At 49.5% G+C, this 18,592-nt stretch overlaps 1 protein-coding gene across 1 annotated transcript; it reads left to right on the top strand.

The window, feature by feature from the left end:
- Positions 1-13,075: 13,075 nt before the first annotated feature.
- LOC130272762 (collagen alpha-2(I) chain-like) lies at positions 13,076-18,592 on the top strand. The gene is made up of 2 exons (XM_056518639.1): positions 13,076-14,174; positions 17,653-18,592. The coding sequence occupies exons 1-2, from the start codon at positions 13,100-13,102 to the stop codon at positions 18,246-18,248; spliced, it is 1,671 nt and encodes a 556-aa protein (XP_056374614.1). The 5' UTR covers positions 13,076-13,099; the 3' UTR covers positions 18,249-18,592.

The raw sequence follows: 18,592 nt of genomic DNA, 5'->3' as shown, positions 1-18,592 counted from the left end.
AGGTTAATGTTTTGCCAAGATGTACAACATATAAGTCTTCCACAGAACACTGAATTTAACCTTTTACCTTTGATTTATCAGATTGTTAGGATGTCTCTGATAGGGAAGTAAAAATGCAAAAAATGTTTATTGAATTGCAAAAAACATGCAGGGTGGTAAATAGCAGCAGACTGTGAGGCGGAAAACATGCAGGGTGGTAAATAGCAGCAGACTGTGAGGCGGAATATTTGCGGACAACTATTTCCTGATATGCAAATGCTGGAAAACTCAGGATTCTTTGCCATCTTTGTAATTGATAATATTTCTCAGTATCTCAGGAATGTGCATAGACATTTTAGGGGAGCAGGGGGCCCAAATTCAAAAATGGGCAGTTCATTTACCGAGCCATGGTAAATCTGCAACATCGATCGGTGGTGCCCATACATCAGTATTTTCCAAACAGTGTGTCTCCAGCTGGGGCAAAACTACAACTCCCAGCATGCCCGGACAGCCAACGGCTGTCCGGGTATGCTGGGAGTTGTAGTTTTGCCACAGCTGGAGACACACTGTTTGAAAAACACTGCCAGGCATTTTTAACAAAAGCACCCATCATTAGTTATTGTGCAAATAATAACAAAGATACTTGTTCCATACCATTTAAAGGAGCACTCCATTCAGAAATAGCGCAGTGTGATGGCTAGTGCAAGGCCTAAGAAAGGCTTGATTCACTCATTTAAACCCTATGGACACTTTTGCATTTTTTTTTTTTTTTTTAATGGATGATTTGTTTCCCAAATGCAAACTTAAAGGGGTACTCCGGTGGAAAACTTTTTTTTTTTTTTTTTTAAACCAACTGGTGCCAGAAAGTTAAACAGATTAGTAAATGACTTCTATTAAAAAATCTTAATCCTTCTAGTACTTATTAGCTGCTTAATACTACAGAGGAAACTTTTCTTTTTGGAACACAGAGCTCTCTGCTGACATCATGACCACAGTGCTCTCTGCTGACACCTCTGTCCGTTTTAGGAACTGTCCAGAGCAGCATATGTGTGCTATGGGGATTTTCTCCTACTCTGGACAGTTCTTAAAAAGGACAGAGATGTCAGCAGAGAGCACTGTGCTCGTGATGTCAGCAGAGAGCTCTGTGTTCAAAAAAGAAAATAATTTCCTCTGTAGTATTCAGCAGATAATAAGTTCTGGAAGGATTAAGATTTTTTAATAGAAGTAGTTTACAAATCTGTTTAACTTTCTGACACCAGTTGATAAAAAAAAAAAAGTTTTCCACCGGAGTGCCCCTTTAAGTAACTTTTGAACTAGTCATCAATAAAAATTTCTTCCATTAAGCTTCTACTCAGGGATAAGATAAGATAACTTGGTCAGACAGACATTCTGCTCTATAATGGTTAGAGATAAAAGAAGTGAGGGAGGGGGAATGAGTTACATACCAGCTCAGATAGTGGGGGAGAGGAACCTTGGAGGACAGCTCACACATGCTGTCCCATAGCCTAAAGTGTAACTAAGGACATGCCAAAAGTATTTATCAGTCGGGCGTCTAAGCGTTCAGACCCCTCAGACCCCAACCGTTCACTAGAATGAGCAGGGTGAGTAGCATGGATACTTCCACTAAGAGAATGTCTCACATGACACAGAGCCACACACTTCTTTTGGCTCATTGCAATGATCGGTGGGGGTCTGAACACTCAGACCCCAATGTGGTTTCCCGGTACAGAACATGGTCCTGAACCCTTCCTAAGTCCCCTCAGGAAGAGCCCCGGCAGTCCATAGGGCTCTCCTGCAGGTTTTTTTCCCCCTTGCTCATCAGTTACTGCTTCATATAAATATGCACATAATATTTCTGTATATTGTTCATTATATATAAAGTTGTACAAATGTATAGGACCTTCCTGGGTCATGTGATACTGTCATGTGATGTACCCAGAGTTCCCTTGGTACAGGACCTACAGGCTTTGCAACCAATGGGCTTTAGTCCAGCCTCCCTAGTATATAAGGGGCTGTAGTCTCTAAGCTCACTCTCTTGGTTCCTGCTCCTCATCCTGTACACTACAGCAGCATATACTACTAAATTCATCTTACCTGGGTCAAAGCCTAAGGAACCTGCAGCCACTTCAAAAGGGGAGTTACCAAGCTCTATCTACAATTTCTAGTGACTACTACTCAACTCAAGTATACAATTAGTAGCACAGTGGCCTGCATAAATCTCAATACTACAAGTCCCAGCAAGCCTGCGAGGTATCCTGCATCCCGGTTGCCTCTAGAGAAACTGCATAATTGTGAAGCCTGTTTCATAAGAAGTTTAAGTAAAAGTTCCAGTTATCTCACAATTCCTGCTGTGGACATTCCTTTATTGCCTGCCGTTTCTGGGTTGGTTGTCGGCAGGGCCTTATACAGAAAACAACCACATCCTGGCATCACGAATAATCAGGGGTTAATAACACCTTACCCCACAGGGTTAATACCACCAGACCCTGCTACACCATTGCAACACCCCAGACACCACACCAACCTATAAAACTTTTGATGTGTCTCAATACGGTGACAATGAGGAGAGTGAGAGTTGTAGTTGTTCAGGCTCACTGGGGATAGTAGTCCCTCAGGTGAAATAATGGCATCTAGTCACAGTTCCCTTTATGTTGCTTTGCAGCAGTCAGGGTGGGTTCACATTACGTTTTGACCATACAGTCACTGGAGTGAGGAGTAAAAACCGGGCGCTCCCGTACCTCAGCCAGACCTGACCCGTATCTCATTCATTTGAATGAGCCGCCGGAGTCAGATAGTGACTCCGGTCGGCTTATTTTTGCCCCGTATCCGGTTTTCTGACCGGACCTAAAACAGCAGTATACCACGGTTTTAGGTCCTGTCAGAAAACTGGATACGGGGCAAAAATGAGCCGACTGGAGTCACTATCTGACTCCGGACGGCTCATTTAAATGAATGAGATACGGGCCGCGTGGGGTATGGGAGCGCCCAATTTTCACTCCCCCCAGTCGGATCCGGTGAGCATATGGTCAAAACGTAATGTAAACCCACCCTCATACTGACTAGTGGGGATGTGAAGATACAGACCAGATAGATTATACTCTGTTGTAGAAGACGTTGGTACAACTGCAGATTTAACTACTTAAAGACTTTACTTACACAGACTAATTTACAGCAGGGTACTTTACTTGGCTTGGTTAGTCACTTTATCATATCGCAGGGCACACAATAAAAAAAATTGAGATCTGTCTACTCCAGCTTGAAATCCACAAAAAGATAGGTGTAAGCAGAAGGGTCCTTGCTCAGCTGGTTCTCCACTACTAACTAGTTGATTCTCCTTCTTGGAGCAGGAAACCAGATACCTGAAGATGAATGCCCTCTCAGCATGGACTGGAGATGATCTTGGAAAAAAACACCTGACACGTTGCACAGTAAAACCCGAGCCAGACCTGCCTTCAGGTTAGAAGATTTTAGCAAGTAGAACTGGACTTCATTCTCAATATTTCACTCAACCTTAACAAAGACACTTCACCAATGGGGGCAGCAAAGAGTAAAAACATTAAGGGTAGGGTCACACATAGCTTGATGAAGTAGCTGAATTGATCCCCCTTAGAGGCGGTCTCAGTCGGCGCCGGGTACACTCGAAATCTCCAGACGGAAATTGCTTGAAATCAACCTATATTGAGAGTCTGGCTGTTAAGGAGAGTGGCTGCTGATTCAGTATAGGCTGAGTATATTATCAAATCAGCTCTGTTTTTCTGATCGTGGATAAACCCTTACATGGGCACTGTCATTAAAACTAATTTTTGCTATTGCACTCCTTATGGTAAAAAGAAAAAAAACTTTCTAATAATGTACTTTGTTTAAAAAAAAAAAGAAGTTTTCTATGTTTTATTTGTGTTTAAAAAAGCTGTCTCTAGGTGTCTCCCTACTTGTCCAGAGCACATTTCCCCCCATCTCCTGCACAGACTTTGGACTCCTGCTGGCCTGGCAGAAGTCTAAAATCCGGAAATGCAGCTTGGAGTGCTGGAGGGGGGGGGGGGGGGGGGGGGGGGGTGCCAGCCTTAGCCAATCATAGTTCATCTCACACTGAACTGCTCTGGGCTGTGTGTAGTAGAGTGAGGGAGGAAGTTCTCCCCTGTATGGCTTTAGATGATGTCACGCCTGCTGGGGAACGCCCCTTCCCAGTCTGTGAATCTGGTTCACATCATGTTTTCTCCCATACAGGAGCGCATACGGCAGGGGAGAGCTAAAACCTTGCGCGCCCGTATGCCTTTCTATATGCTCCAGTATGTAATTCATTTCAATGAGCCGACCGCAGTGAAACGTTGACCACAATTTTAGGTCCGGGCAAAAAGCGCATACAGCGCAAAAATGAGCCGACCTGACCGAACGTTTCACTCCGGCCGGCTCATTGAAATGAATTACGTACCGGAGCGCATACGAAAGCATACAGGAGTGCGAGGTTTTAGCTCCCCCCTGCCGTATGCGCTCCTGTATGGGAGAAAACGTGATGTGAACCCAGCCCTGAGACTGAGCAGAAAATACAGAGAAATATCAAGGTAGAAAACTAACAAATAATAAAAATGAAGGCAGGGGGCGGTTTATCATGATGGGGACAGTGAACTGGGAGGATTATAAAATTTAACAAGATCATGACAGGCAGGGCGGCCATCAGAGATTTTGGGGCCCGTTACACAGGTAAAGTCCTGGGCCCCCTTCCCCCTAGGTGGCCTGCCCCCAAGAGGAGGGACACGTTGGCTGACATCACTGTCCTGTTGGTAACTGACGGCCGCACGCAGGCATGTCTTATACCAGCTGCAGCCACAAAATGTCGGACGGGGCTCCCTTTCGCTCCAGCACCCGATCTGGACCACAGTCGCAGACAGGGCAGGGCTGGGACGGCCTGGTCGCGCCTCAATAATTAAAAAAAATAAATGAAAAGAACTTGATAGTGGCGGGCCCCCTCTCTGCTGTGACTTACTGACTGCCTATACCGAGTACGGTCAATCAGTCAGTGAGTGACGCCCCCAGTGGTCAGTAAGTGACTCACTGGTTTGCAAAAAAAAAAAAATGGGCTCAGTTGGGCCACCCTAGGGGTCTGGGCCCCTTACTGCGGTGCTGGTTGTACCCCCTTGATGGCGGCCCTGATGACAGGTACTCTGTAAGGGTAGGGTCTTACGTTGCGCATCTGCAGCATATTTGACGCTGCTGATGCCCTACTGTCCTTCCCTAGAGTGTGCCTCCAATTGTGCTTGTGTGTCCTGCTCGCAGCAGCAATCCGCCGCTACGAGCAGACACAGAGGGAGTTGCGAATTGCGCGATCGTCTGGAGAGCTGCAGGTGTAATGCAGTTTTTTCAGAACACATGTCCTATGTGAGGCTGAACTTTCATACATCCTGTCTTTCTATTTCGGGCGGAGTTATTACACTTAAAATATATACAGTCTTTTTAAGATGCCCGTCCCTCATACAATGCAGCTTCTTGTGTGTCCCGGCCGTTTTCCAAACATGCCATGAGATAGGTTTGGATATTTCCATGAAAACTTGGTTGTGGCGAGATGAAAGCAGCGTGCCCCGTGACGGCTGCCAGGTGTGACAGCACGATATTATACACACGCAGGGAGGTGCAGTGGGTGTGGGGCCTCCCATAATGCTTTCCTGTTCTCTGTGGGAATGTACAACCCAATTAGGCAGAAACTATTACATTATACTTTCAGTGTACACTGTATATATCGGTGTTTCTCAACCAAGGCACCTCCAGCTGTTGCAAAACTACAACTCCCAGCATGCCCGGACAGCCGAAGGCTGTCCGGGCATGCTGGAAGTTGTAGTTTTGCAACAGCTGGAGGCATCCTGGTTGTAAAACACTGGTCTATGTACACCGATCACCCAAAACATTAAAGGGGTATTCCAGGAAAAAAAAAAAAAAAAATTATATATCAACTGGCTCCAGAAAGTTAAACAGATTTGTAAATTACTTCTATTGAAAAATCTTAATCCTTTTAATAATTATCAGCTGCTGAAGTTGAGTTGTTCTATTCTGTCTTGCAACAGTGCTCTCTGCTGACACCTCTGTCTGTCTCGGGAACTGCACAGAGTAGAAGAGGTTTGCTATGGGGATTTGCTTCTACTCTGGACAGTTCCCGAGACAGGTGGTCATCAGAGAGCACTTAGACAGAAAAGAACAACTCAACTTCAGCAGCTCATGAGTACTGAAAGGATTAAGATTTTTTTTTTTATAGAAGTCATTTACAAATTTATATGTGGAAGTGCAGCTCACAAAAAAATTAGTCAAGGTATGAATGGATAGTACTTACACCGCAAAGTACAATGTAATTGAAGTAAAATAAACAGATAGGTCCCATTCACCTCTAGACTAATACCAGAAAAATCTGATACATGATGCTTGTATGTAATTGTAATAGTAATAATTAGAACTGTGCTTCAAATTTATGATGAAAACTAAATTTTATTTATTCATATAAAACAACCGCTGATAAAATGATATGTCATATAATATAACAATATATCTGACAATACCTCCTTACACAGGGCCCTTGTGTGGAGGAAAAATGTTATACAATGACTTTAAAAGTTATATGAAATGTTGCAATACCGCAAAGAGTCTTAGATCCAATAATCCAGCAGAGATATAGTGCAGTTAAGCAGGTTATGCATATATTATCCAAGTCCGCAGTTATCGTTGGATGAAGAGGGGGCCTGCAATCTTCCCCCATTGCCCGATGATGACGATGACTGGCCGGATACCCCTCCAGGGAAAATCGCTGGGACACCTGGAGCATCTACATCAGTGAGACTGTCCCCTCACCACCGGACATGGGGTTCGTGGGCAGAGATCCCGACAGAGGAGTCTTCTGTAAGTACATCATCAGAAGATGCCTTCTCACTGTTTTCAGCAAATTCTGTTGTGGACATTCAATTATTTCATGCCTCCCTATCACTCTTGGGAAGGGTGGTGGTAGGACAAGCATTACAGAGGAACCCTCACCCTGGCGTCATGAGTATAAAGGGTTAAACAGACCCCATTAAAGTACTGCACAGCTACACCCCATATACCCTACACCCCTAAGCTAACACACATCCGACCCCCGGGGTTAATAACATCTGATCCCACCATTCATCACTGCAACACCCGTGGCCCTGCCACTCGCCACAAGCTAATTTTACTGCCCCTTGACACCGCCCATTGGCTCCGCCCTTTGACACACCCCAGCTTACTACGGTGGTGACACACTGTAGCAAACCTTCTCCTCATGGGGCAATGCATGGATTGTCAGGACCTGCCTGTCTGGCCTCGTAGGTGGCACTGCATTCCTCGAGCAGGCTGAAGAATGCAGATTATTATGGTACCAGGAGGAGGGGGGGGGGGGGGGGTGATGGTGGTGCTGGCTGGGCGGGTTCTTCGGATAAGCGATGGGTGCTTTGGATGCTGGCTACTAACTTTCATGTAGCGGGCAGAGTGGCACTCTCATCAAGACGACGATCTAAGCGGCTGCCTGTTTTGTATATGTGGTAGCCCTGGGGGGAGTAGGGTAGTTGGGATGTTGTGGTAGGTAAGGGGTTAATGTTAACCCTAGAGTTTGTGACGCCAGGCTGAGGACTGGTATGCTGAGGTAAATTCTCCGGCCTATTGCCGCCCTTCCCAGAAACGATAGGTACATGCAATAAAATGACTGAAGGTCCACAAGGTACTTGAACAAACTTTACTACATCCAATGAACAATGACAGTCTCAGGAATACAGTCTCTATAGATCTCAATGACTGGCAATTGTTGCGGACCTTGAGTAAAATTAAAGTCTCTGAATTTAGGGTAATTATGGCAGATCCGTCCGGATTTAGGGGATAAATAAGGTCCGGCGATCCTGCAGAGTGCTTAGGGATTGATACACTTGCGATCCTAGATATATCAGCCGTTGCCGCAAGGCTCAGGCCTAACTCACTGCGATATACAGCTGCGCAGATCCTGCTCGTTTGACAGCCCGGAAACAAGAGAGAGAACAATGGCCGCTGCTCCCTTATATGGGCAGGGGGCGGGGCAAATCTGATTGGTCCGAACATCTGTCATTCACTGTTACACAGTGTGCTGGGATTGACTATGTCACAAGGACCTCCAAAGGCCTTCAAGCAGAAATACCATAGAGTTCTCCTAATCACGTGACCCGCAGGTCCTGCTACGATACAGACAGGTAATTAACTATTTATAGGTATTGATATAATATTTACATGCTTCCTAAGTAAGTTATTGGAGCTAAGGGGACCCACCCACGCAGGTACCGGATAGGATACGGTACCAGGACACCACACATATTGGCAGAACCGGCCCTGCTAGGGCCTAAGAGGGCTCCAAAGCACATCTGCCCCATAAGATATTATAATCAGCACATTGGACCCGGTTGCCCAGATAGTAATAGTACCTCAAATAGGGACGTACCCAGATTTGTACCTCACATATAATACTGTAAGTGAAGGAATGCCCATCTTCAGCTTGAAAATGCAGTACTTAACTTTATTCACCAATGCTATATGGAATACAAGTGCGGATACAATGGTGACGTGTTTCGGCCCGTGTCTTGGGCCTTACTCATACATTTGGTATGGGTAAGGCCCAATACACGGGCAGAAACGAGTCACCGTTGTATCCGCACTTGTGTTCTAGCATTGGTGAATAAAGTTAAGTACTGCATTTTCGAGCTATAGGGCTGGACATTCCTTCATTTACAGTGTATCTTCTATGGTGAGGTCCGCACTAGTCCGCGCCCATGGGACGGTATGGAGTGAGCTGACTTACCTGCTTTCTGTCACATGGTTTATAGTGCCCTAATAGTGGCAAACGTCCAGACCTCTGCTCTTCCCATTAGTGGGCTTGGTGGGCACTCAATGAAACGTAGAGGGCAGGTGACATAATCACAAGGGGAATATAGGCCCCTGGTGTGACAGCTACTCCCTATAGCTACAGCCATGATGGTGTATAAATAAATTAATCTGATTCTTGAAAACCAAAAACCTACCAGGTATTCTTGAATAAAGCCTCATATAATTTTCTATGTACTGTAAATGTACAAACCGGTTTGTCCTGATGATAAATCTCAAACAAATGACATTTTGGATCACAAGTAGACTGGATTGTCATAATATGTGAACAATGAGCGCTTCTATTATACAGCAATAAATGGGAAAAATGATGTAATTTATATAAATGATATATTATAGCAGGATCTGTCATGTAAGGTCACTGTAGTACATGGAAACATATTTGTACTGTGGTCACAAGTCTCTGTACCCGTCCTATTGTGTGGAGGCACAGATCTGAAGAAGGCAACAAAAAGGTCTGCTGCACTGAATGTTCTGAAGAGGAGAGTGGCCTCCATTATTCTTCCATGGAAGAAGGAGGAACAACCAGGACTCTTCATAGAGCTGCCGCCCCACCAAACTTAGTAATCGGAGGAGAAGGGCCTTGGTATGAGGGGTGACTAAGAGCCCAATGATCACTTCCAAGATCCTGTGTGCAGATGGGAGAAACTTCCAAAAGGTCAACATCACCGCAGCCTCCACCAATCTGGGATTTATGACAGAGTGGCCAGAAAGCCTCGCCTCAGAAAAAACACCCCCAAACCATTTGGAGTACAAACAAAAGCACCAAAAGGACTCACAGACTGTAAGAGAAAGATTTCCTCGTCCGGTGAAACCAAAATTGAACTTTTTGGTCGCAAGCATCCTGTCAGGAGGAAACCGAGCATTGCTCTATTTAACACCTGTCCAATATCAACCCTACAGTGAAGTATGGTGGAGGCAGCATCATGTCTGGAGGAAACCAGGCACTGCCCATCACCTGCCCAATACCATCCCTACAGTGATCATGGTGGGGGCAGCATCATGTCTGGAGGAAACCAGGTATTGCCCATCACCTGCCCAATACCATCCCTACAGTGATCATGGTGGGGGCGGCATCATGTCTGGAGGAAACCAGGCACTGCCCATCACCTGCCCAATACCATCCCTACAGTGATCATGGTGGGGGCAGCATCATGTCTGGAGGAAACCGGGCACTGCCCATCACCTGCCCAATACCATCCCTACAGTGATCATGGTGGGGGCGGCATCATGTCTGGAGGAAACCAGGCACTGTCCATCACCTGCCCAATACCATCCCTACAGTGATCATGGTGGGGGCCGCATCATGTCTGGAGGAAACCAGGCACTGCCCATCACCTGTCCAATATCATCCCTACAGTGATCATGGTGGGGGCAGCATCATATCTGGAGGAAACCAGGCACTGCCCATCACCTGCCCAATACTATCCCTACAGTGATCATGGTGGGGGCAGCATCATGTCTGAAGGAAACCATGCACTGCCCATCACCTGCCCAATACCATCCCTACAGTGATCATGGTGGGGGCAGCATCATGTCTGGGGGAAACCAGGCACTGGCCATCACCTGCATAATACCATCCCTACAGTGATCATGGTGGGGGCGGTGTACTGAAGAAAACTGTTCCCTGTAGAGAAATGTTTCCAAGATGCTGATGATAAATGCTGAGTCAGCAAAGCCACTGGGATTGACTGAGATGCAGTCTCGCTCTGCTCACTATTTTGCAGTCTTGCTGTGCCTGGACACAGTTCTCTACAAACCCTACACAAGCGGACAGATCAGGGTAACAATTCTCTACAGCCTCTCTCCTTCCCCTTCAGACAAGCAGCAGCACAGCAGCAGGATATGTCCTTTATCATGTTCCCGATCTCTATGCTCGAGGACATATCCAGAGCGAGCATAGAGATGGGGGACATGATAAAGGACATATCCAGAGCGAGCGTAGAGATCGGGGACATGATAAAGGACATATCCATAGCGAGCATAGAGATCGGGGACATGATAAAGGACATATCCATAGCGAGCATAGAGATGGGGGACATGATAAAGGACATATCCAGAGCGAGGATAGAGATCGGGGACATGATAAAGGAAATATCCAGAGCGAGCATAGAGATCAGGGACATGATAAAGGACATATCCTGCTGCTGCTTGTCTGAAGGGGAAGGAGGGAGGCTGTAGAGAATTGTTACCCTGATCTGTCCACTTGTGTAGGGTTTGCAGAGAACTGTGTCCAGGCACAGCAACACTGCAAAATAGTGAGCAGAGCGAGACTGCACCTCCCCAACAACCAATAGAATGGGGCATAACCATGACGTCTTGACCCCCGCAGTCCGCACCGAGCTTTCGGAACAAAATTTTTCAAATGCTTAGGCAGTGGAGTAGCCCTTTAAAGGGGTACTCCGCTGCCCCAGTGTTCGGAACATTTTGTTCCGAACGCTTGGAGCGGATGGCGGGGGTCGTGACGTCATGGTCACACCCCTTGTGATGTCACACCACGCCCCGCCCCTTCATTGCAAGTCTATATGTGAGTGGGCGTGGTGGCCGCCACACCCGTCCCATAGACATGCATTGAGGGGGCATGGCGTGACGTCACGAGGGGCGTGACCGTGACGTCATGACCCCTGCTGCCAGATCCCAGTGTTCTGACCGAGCACCAGGTGCTGCACAGAGATCGCGGGGTCCCAGCTGCGGGTCCCCCGCGATCAGACATCTTATCCCCTATCCTTTGGATAGGGGATAAGATGTCTGGGGGCAGAGTACCTCTTTAAGATGGAACCAACACAGAGAAAAACTACTGTATAGTGGAAAGATTTGCACCTTTTCTGGGATTTGAACCCACTTCTGGTTTTGGCTAAGAATACTTACCAAATTACTATGTGTGAACCCAGCCGAATGCAGAGAATTTTCTTTACAGGTCTTTCGGTTTGTACTTTTACGATTCTTTGGTTTCATTGGTTGCCCTAGAGCGCCTTCTTGTGGTTATGTCTTTCCACTACACTGACTACGATTCAATTGATAGGAATAATTATGGTCAAGTTCTTATGTCATATCTGCTGTCATTCCACCAGGCTTTGTCATCAGATTGGGTCATGCATGATGCATTAGTATTTACTGTATATGATATAGTGTCTTGTTCTGTTGGCACAGGTCTTTATATTACATCAAAAAGAGAGAACCAGAGAGCACCATCATCTAGTTGCACACGTGTCGGGCAATTAGGGGAATCAGCTGAGAGCAGGACAGCGGCCGGTGTAATGTGGTGAATCGCTACTAACGGGGTGCTAAGTTCCAATGTGCAGAATAGCTGAAATGTATAGTAATAAAAATAAGATTGCACTCACCGTTCCTGTAGCTTTATCTTCTGACGGTCACTCCGTTCGGCATGGGAGATCGGAATGATGTGAGGTGCTCAGAGGCAAACAGCCATGTTCGCACATAGCCGTGTCCTTCATCCGGCCTCTTAAAGTTCGGCATGGGAGATCGGAACTATATGGGACGCTCAGAGGTAAACAGCTGTTTTCGCACACAGCCGTGTGCTTCTTCCGGCCTCCTAAAGTTCGGCATGGGAGATCGGAACTATGCGGGGCGCTCAGAGGCAAACAGCTGTTTTCGCACACAGCCGTGTGCTTCTTCCGGCCTCCTAAAGGAGAAGCACACGACTGTGTGCGAAAACGGCTGTTTGCCTCTGAGCGCCCCCGCTTCATTCCGATCTCCAATGCCTAACGGAGTGACCATCAGAAGATAAAGCTACAGGAACGGTGAGTGCAAGCTTATTTTTATTACCATACAGGTCTTTATATACTGAACATTTTGGAATTTATTCAGCAGGGGATAAAATGCTGCAGACAGATATTAGCTGGGAGTCAATAGTGTTTTTCTTTTGCCGATTTTTCACCCTTTTGTGGCGCTTTAAGGCTTGGAGCAAAATTATGGGGTAATGGGAGCAAACGGAGCGGGGGAACCCCTGGCGTAGTGGCGTCTTGACGGGGGTTTTAGTGGCCCTCCCAGATGTTAGTAAGGGTTAATGGGGTTAGAGGTATATTTCAAGAGAATGGGGGTTAAAGGGTTAAATGGCTGCTGCTCCTTTAAGGGACAGTAGCAGGTGGCTCGATAGTGGGGTGAAAGAGAGGTCATCTGGAGGGGAGGGGGAGGAGTGTATATAGGGGGGTGCCCCAGGGGGGGAGGGTACTCACCAGTCGGCGTGTAGAAGCGAGAAGAAGGTGCCATGTCGTCCCTGGATGATCTTTTCACCCACCTCCGGGCTGCTGCAGCGTCTCATGGGGATGCTTGGGTGCAGGAACAGGTGCGGGGGGTCCTGGGGATCGGGAGTGGGGTGCAGGCTGACCCCCTCCCTGGCTTGCGGCGCGGGTCCCGTAGATCCAGGGCTCCGGAGCGTCTGAGTCCTGAGCCCACTCCCCGTAGCAGGCGGCGGTGCCTGAGCCCTGTGCGGTCTTCCCGGGAGATGGCAGGTACAGTGTGCGGGGGCACTTCCAGTGCGGCTTCCCGGGGGACAGTGTCAGGGCGTAGGGCAGAGGATGCAGGAGGGGGGGCAGCTGCTGGTCCCTCCGCTCCTTCCCCACTGTGCGGCCCGGGTGGTGGTGCGGCCGTCCCTGAGGTGGGGGTGTCAGGTCGGAGATCGTCGAGGAAGGGCACCAGGAGTGAACGGGGGACGGCCGGAGCTGCCGGTCCCCCTGTGATGGCGGCTGCGGTCTCTTCATCTGCCCGACGTGAGGCCCGGCAGAGTGGAGGAGGGGAGGCAGGGCCGGCCCTGTCCAGTGCAGGGTCGGGCTCTAGGCAGCGTTCTGGGGCCAGGTCTGCAGAGGAGAGGAGGCCCGGAGGCAGCAGGGACACGGCTGGCTCACCTTCTCTGAGTGCAGCCCAGCAGCGTACAGCACAGCAGCAGAGCTCCGGGAGTGCAGGGGAGGCCAGAGCTCGGAGATCTTCTGTCAGCGTCTCTCTGCCTGTGAGGGAAGATGGGCTGGCTGGAGGTCGGCAGGATCCAGAGTGCTACAGTGAGAGGGCGCCACCTGGTGGTAGGAGTCGGCATGGCAGGTCTGGAACTGCAGTTGGGGAATATTCTCCTTCTGATTCTTCCCTTTCTGATTGTGCTGCAGATGCTGAAGAGGAGCTGGCGAATCCGGAAAGGAGGGCGGCCGGTGAGGCGGTCATTCTTCGGCGGGAGCCTGGAGCGGATTTGGCGGGACCTTCAACAGCGCTGGATGACAGGAGTGCGGCCGGCGGTTCCAGGGAGCGGACGCCCAGGCCTGCGGCTGCTGGGGCATCGGCTTCGGGTCAGCCTGGTGAGTCCTCTGGGGATTTGGGGTTGGGGCCTGTTCCTTTGAATGTGACGGGGGATGGGGGGTTGCGGGTTTTGCTTTCACAGTTAATGAGTGTTTTGTCTGGGCGTCCTGGGGGTACGGCTGTGGGGGCGTCCCCGGTTCCTGTGTGGGTTGCTCCGGCGGCGGGAGTACAGGTTGAGGCGCCGGCGGGGGGCGGGTCGGTGGTGGCATCGGCCGTGGGTGGAGGTGCTGTGGGAGCTGCAGCGGTCGCTAAGGCAGCGGCGGAGGATGTCCGTATGGCGGACTCCGCGAAAGGGGAAGTGTATGTCTGTTTTGAGGGGCCCCTGGGGGCTCACTTGAAACCGGAAGTGAAGGAGAAGATCTGGAAGGACGAATATGTCGAGATCTTCTCCTTGCTTCCGTTGGAAAAATTTAATTTAGATAGGAAGAAGCCGGAGGAGAGTAAGAAGGAGGAGGAGCAGAAACGGCGGTATCGGCTGATACCTCGCACGTTTACTAATTGGATGCAGGCCTTTTCTATCCTGGCGAGTGTTATTGGGGAGAAGGCACCAGAACATTGTTCGGCGCTTTTTTGTTATTTTGATTCTATTGGTGAGGCGTACCGGGTGTATGGGGGAGTGGCGTGGCTGCGTTATGACGAGCATTTTCGTCAGCGCAAGGCGGTCCGGGCTTCCTTGAGGTGGGATCATAAGGACATAAGTTTATGGATGCGACTTATGGCCGCTCCTCGTGGGGGGTCTCAGCCCTTTCAGGGGGCGGCCGGCGCTTTCTCAGCGGCCGGACAGTCGGCCGGTTCGCGTCGGGGCTGCTGTTGGCAGTATAATGAAGGGCATTGCCGCTTCCTCTCAGATTGTAAATTTAAGCATGAATGTTCGGGGTGTGGGGGGGCTCACAGTTTCTCCCGATGTTTTAAGCGTGGGAAAGGAAAGGGAGCTGAGGCTTCAGCGTCCCGGGGCGACTCCAGTGAGGGTGGACGTGATGCGGCCGTTTTTAAGACAGTACCCAAATAGGTCGGCGGCGGTTTTGTTGGAGGAGGGTTTTAGTTTGGGTTTTGTGATTCCCAGTTCGGCAGTTGCGCAGGGGGTTGGGGGGCGCAATTTGGTTTCGGCTTATGGTCATCCTCAGGTGGTCACGGCTAAGCTGCAAAGTGAGGTGGCGTTGGGCAGGATGGCGGGTCCTTTTCCGGACCCGCCATTGGCGGATTTGGTGGTTTCACCGCTAGGCCTGGTTCCTAAAAAGGAGCCGGGCAAGTTCAGATTGATACATCATTTGTCTTACCCGGCTGGGGCTTCGGTTAATGATGGGATTGAGGAGGGTGTGTGTGCGGTGACATATACCTCTTTTGATGCAGCGGTGCGGTGGGTTCGGAAGTTTGGACAAGGGGCATTATTGGCCAAGACGGATGTGGAATCGGCGTTCCGTTTGTTGCCGGTCCATCCGGGTAGTTTTCATTTATTAGGAATTCGTTGGGAGGGTCAGTATTTTGTTGATTGTTGTTTACCAATGGGCTGTTCGATTTCATGTGCGTATTTTGAGGCTTTTAGTTGTTTTTTGGAATGGGTGGTGCGGCAGGAGGCCGGCTGGTCCTCTGTGCTGCATTACCTTGACGACTTTCTTTTTTTGGGGCCCAGGGGCTCTCGGATTTGTTCGGTGTTGTTGCATACTATGGAGGCGGTAGCGCAGCGTTTTGGGGTCCCGTTAGCTCCTGATAAGACGGAGGGACCGTCCACGGTAGTGAAGTTTTTGGGTATAGTGATTGATTCGGATCGTATGGAGTGTCGCTTGCCAGAGGATAAGTTGGCGGATTTGAGGCAGTGTGTGCAGCAGTGTCGGCGTTGTAAGAGGGCACCTTTGAAGGAGGTCCAGTCGTTGTTGGGGAAATTGAATTTTGCCTGTAGGATTTTACCTATGGGTAGGGTTTTTTGTAGACGTTTGTCCTTGGCCACGGCGGGGGTGACGGTTCCGCATCACTATGTTAGGTTGTCTGGGGAGGTGCGTGCAGACTTGGAAGTGTGGGATTCCTTTTTGTCGGTTTACAACGGCAGGTCCATGTGGATGGCGGAGGTGGTTGATGATGCTGAGTTGGAATTGTTTACCGATGCATCGGGTTCGGTGGGTTATGGGGCATTTTTTCAGGGGGAGTGGAGTGCGGCGGGGTGGCCGGATTCTTGGCGTGCGGCGGGTTTGGTGGCTAATCTAGTTGTGTTGGAGCTGTTTCCTATTGTGGTGGCAACGGAAATTTGGGGGGATCGGCTGAGGGATAGGAGGGTCCGTTTTCGTTGTGACAATGTGGGGGTGGTCCATGCGATTAATAATCAGACTTCTAGTTCTCCGCCGGTTTTGCGCTTGCTTCGTCATTTGGTTCTGCGGGGATTGTTGTTGAATGCGCAGTTTGTTGCTGTACATGTTCCAGGTGTTGTCAACTCTGTCGCTGATTCTCTTTCTCGTTCACAGTGGGACAGGTTTCGCGTGCTGGCACCGGAGGCGGAGCGGTGCGGGATCCCTTGCCCCGATTGGCTGTGGAGCGTGGTTTGGGAGCGGCGGCGCAGTTGATTCAGAGGTCACTGAGTGCTCGCACTTGGTCTGCGTATTCGAAGGTTTGGGGTGAATGGGAGGTGTTACTGGAGAGGGTGGGTGTGTGTGCTGGTACTGAGGACTGGGTGACTGTGGTGCTGTATTTTGTGGGGATGCAGTTTGAGTCGGGGGTGTCTGTTTCGGGTGTGTCACGCCGTATGTCAGCTCTGGCGTTTTGGTTTTTGGTGCGGGGCCTTGGGGATGCCACTAAGCATTTTTTAGTGCGTCGCGCCCTTATGGGATACCGTAGGGGGGGTAAGCAGCCGGATAGGCGTCGCCCGGTTTCTTTTGATTTGTTGGGTTTCCTGGTGGAACGGGTGGAGTGTGAATGCACGGATGCTTACGAGGTGCTGTTGTTTCGGGTGGCGTTTGTGTTGGCCTTTTTTGGGGCCTTTCGAATTTCGGAACTGGTTGCTCAGAGTAGATCGGTGGTTGGGGGTTTGTTGTATGGGGATGTGATTTTGCAGGCGGAGGGGGTGAGTTGTTTTTTACGCAGGTCCAAAACTGATCTGAGAGGTCGGGGTTGTTGGGTGGTTCTAGGTGAGTTGCCAGGGTCCTTGGTGTGCCTGGTGCGATGCGTGCGGGCGTTTCTGTCAGTGAGGCCGGATGGTATGGGATCTTTTTTAGTGCATAGGGATGGGTCATCTCTCTCGCGCTTTCAATTTGTGTCTGTTTTCCGTAGATGTTTGAAGGCACGGGGGTTAGAGCCTGGGGATTACAGTTCTCATTCATTTAGGATAGGGGCCGCCACTGAGGCGGCCCGGTGGGGGATGGGTGAGGAAGTGATTCGGCGGATTGGGCGATGGGAGTCTGCTCGTTTTCGTCTGTATGTTCGTCCCCATCTGTTATGATTATGTTACGTGGGTTATTCTGCTTGCTATGTTTTCTTGTTTGTGTTTTTCAGGTCGTGATCCGTGCTTGGTGTGGATTTTTGGTCACTCCTATGTTCGGAGGGGGGCGATCCGGGCTGCGGTGAGACGGGACGGGAGGCAGCTGGGTTTTTCGAGGGACCTGGCGGTGTTGCGGTGGATTGGAATTGGTGGCATGCTGTGGTGCGGGGTGCTCCCTGAGGTACAGTTCAACGCTTCTTTGGACCGCCACCCGGACATCTTGGTGGTGCATGCTGGGGGCAATGATTTGGGCCTTCGATCGTCACGGGAGTTAATTAGAGACATTAAGCTTGACATTCTGAGGCTAAAATCTACCTTTCCAGGTTTGTTGTTCGTTTGGTCTGACATGGTGGCTCGGCGGGTGTGGCGGCACGCCAGGTCGGTGGATCGCTTGAATAAGGCTCGGGTCAAGCTCAACAAAGAGGTGGGTCGTTTTGTTCGTAGGAATGGGGGGATAGTGGTGAGGCACACTGATCTGGAGGGGGAGCCTTGGGAATTCTTGGATCCTGATGGTATTCATTTAAATGACATTGGAATGGATTTGTGGGCGTTGGCCTTGCAAGGGGGTATTGAGCTGGCGTTGCGTGTGTGGCGGGATGAAGGTCAGTGAGGTGTCACTGTCTTTCATCTGTGGCATGTGAAAGGGTCCCGGGGGAGTTAATAGTTTGAAAGATAAATGTTTGAGATGGTTCAATTGGGCCTCCTGGTGGTGGTTCTGGGCCTCAGGAGTTCGAGGGATTGTGCGGAAGGTTACCGGGGTGCCCCGGGGCCAGGGGCTCGCGGCCAGGGGTAAGAAGCGTGTTGCACAAATCCGGTTGGGGGAGGGGAGTGCCCTCCAGTTTGGTTATGTTTATATGTAAATATTCAAATGTTATTTATTGGTTTGTTAAATAAATGGGCCACACGGCCCAATTTTCCCACAGCAGGTGTCAGTGTCTTTTCTATTGGGAGAAG

Source organism: Hyla sarda, chromosome 5 (genome assembly GCF_029499605.1).
Source record: "Hyla sarda isolate aHylSar1 chromosome 5, aHylSar1.hap1, whole genome shotgun sequence".
Classification (NCBI taxonomy): domain Eukaryota; kingdom Metazoa; phylum Chordata; class Amphibia; order Anura; family Hylidae; genus Hyla; species Hyla sarda.
The sequence above is the reverse complement of the archived record's forward strand: the minus strand, read 5'-3'. Positions and strand labels throughout refer to the sequence as shown.

Bases quoted from the DNA above. Each gene is read 5' to 3' on its own strand.
- LOC130272762 (XM_056518639.1), top strand. From the start codon at position 13,100: ATGTCGTCCCTGGATGATCTTTTCACCCACCTCCGGGCTGCTGCAGCG. The intron at 14,175-17,652 runs GTGAGTCCTCTG...TGTGTTTTTCAG, and splicing joins ATCGGCTTCGGGTCAGCCTG to GTCGTGATCCGTGCTTGGTG.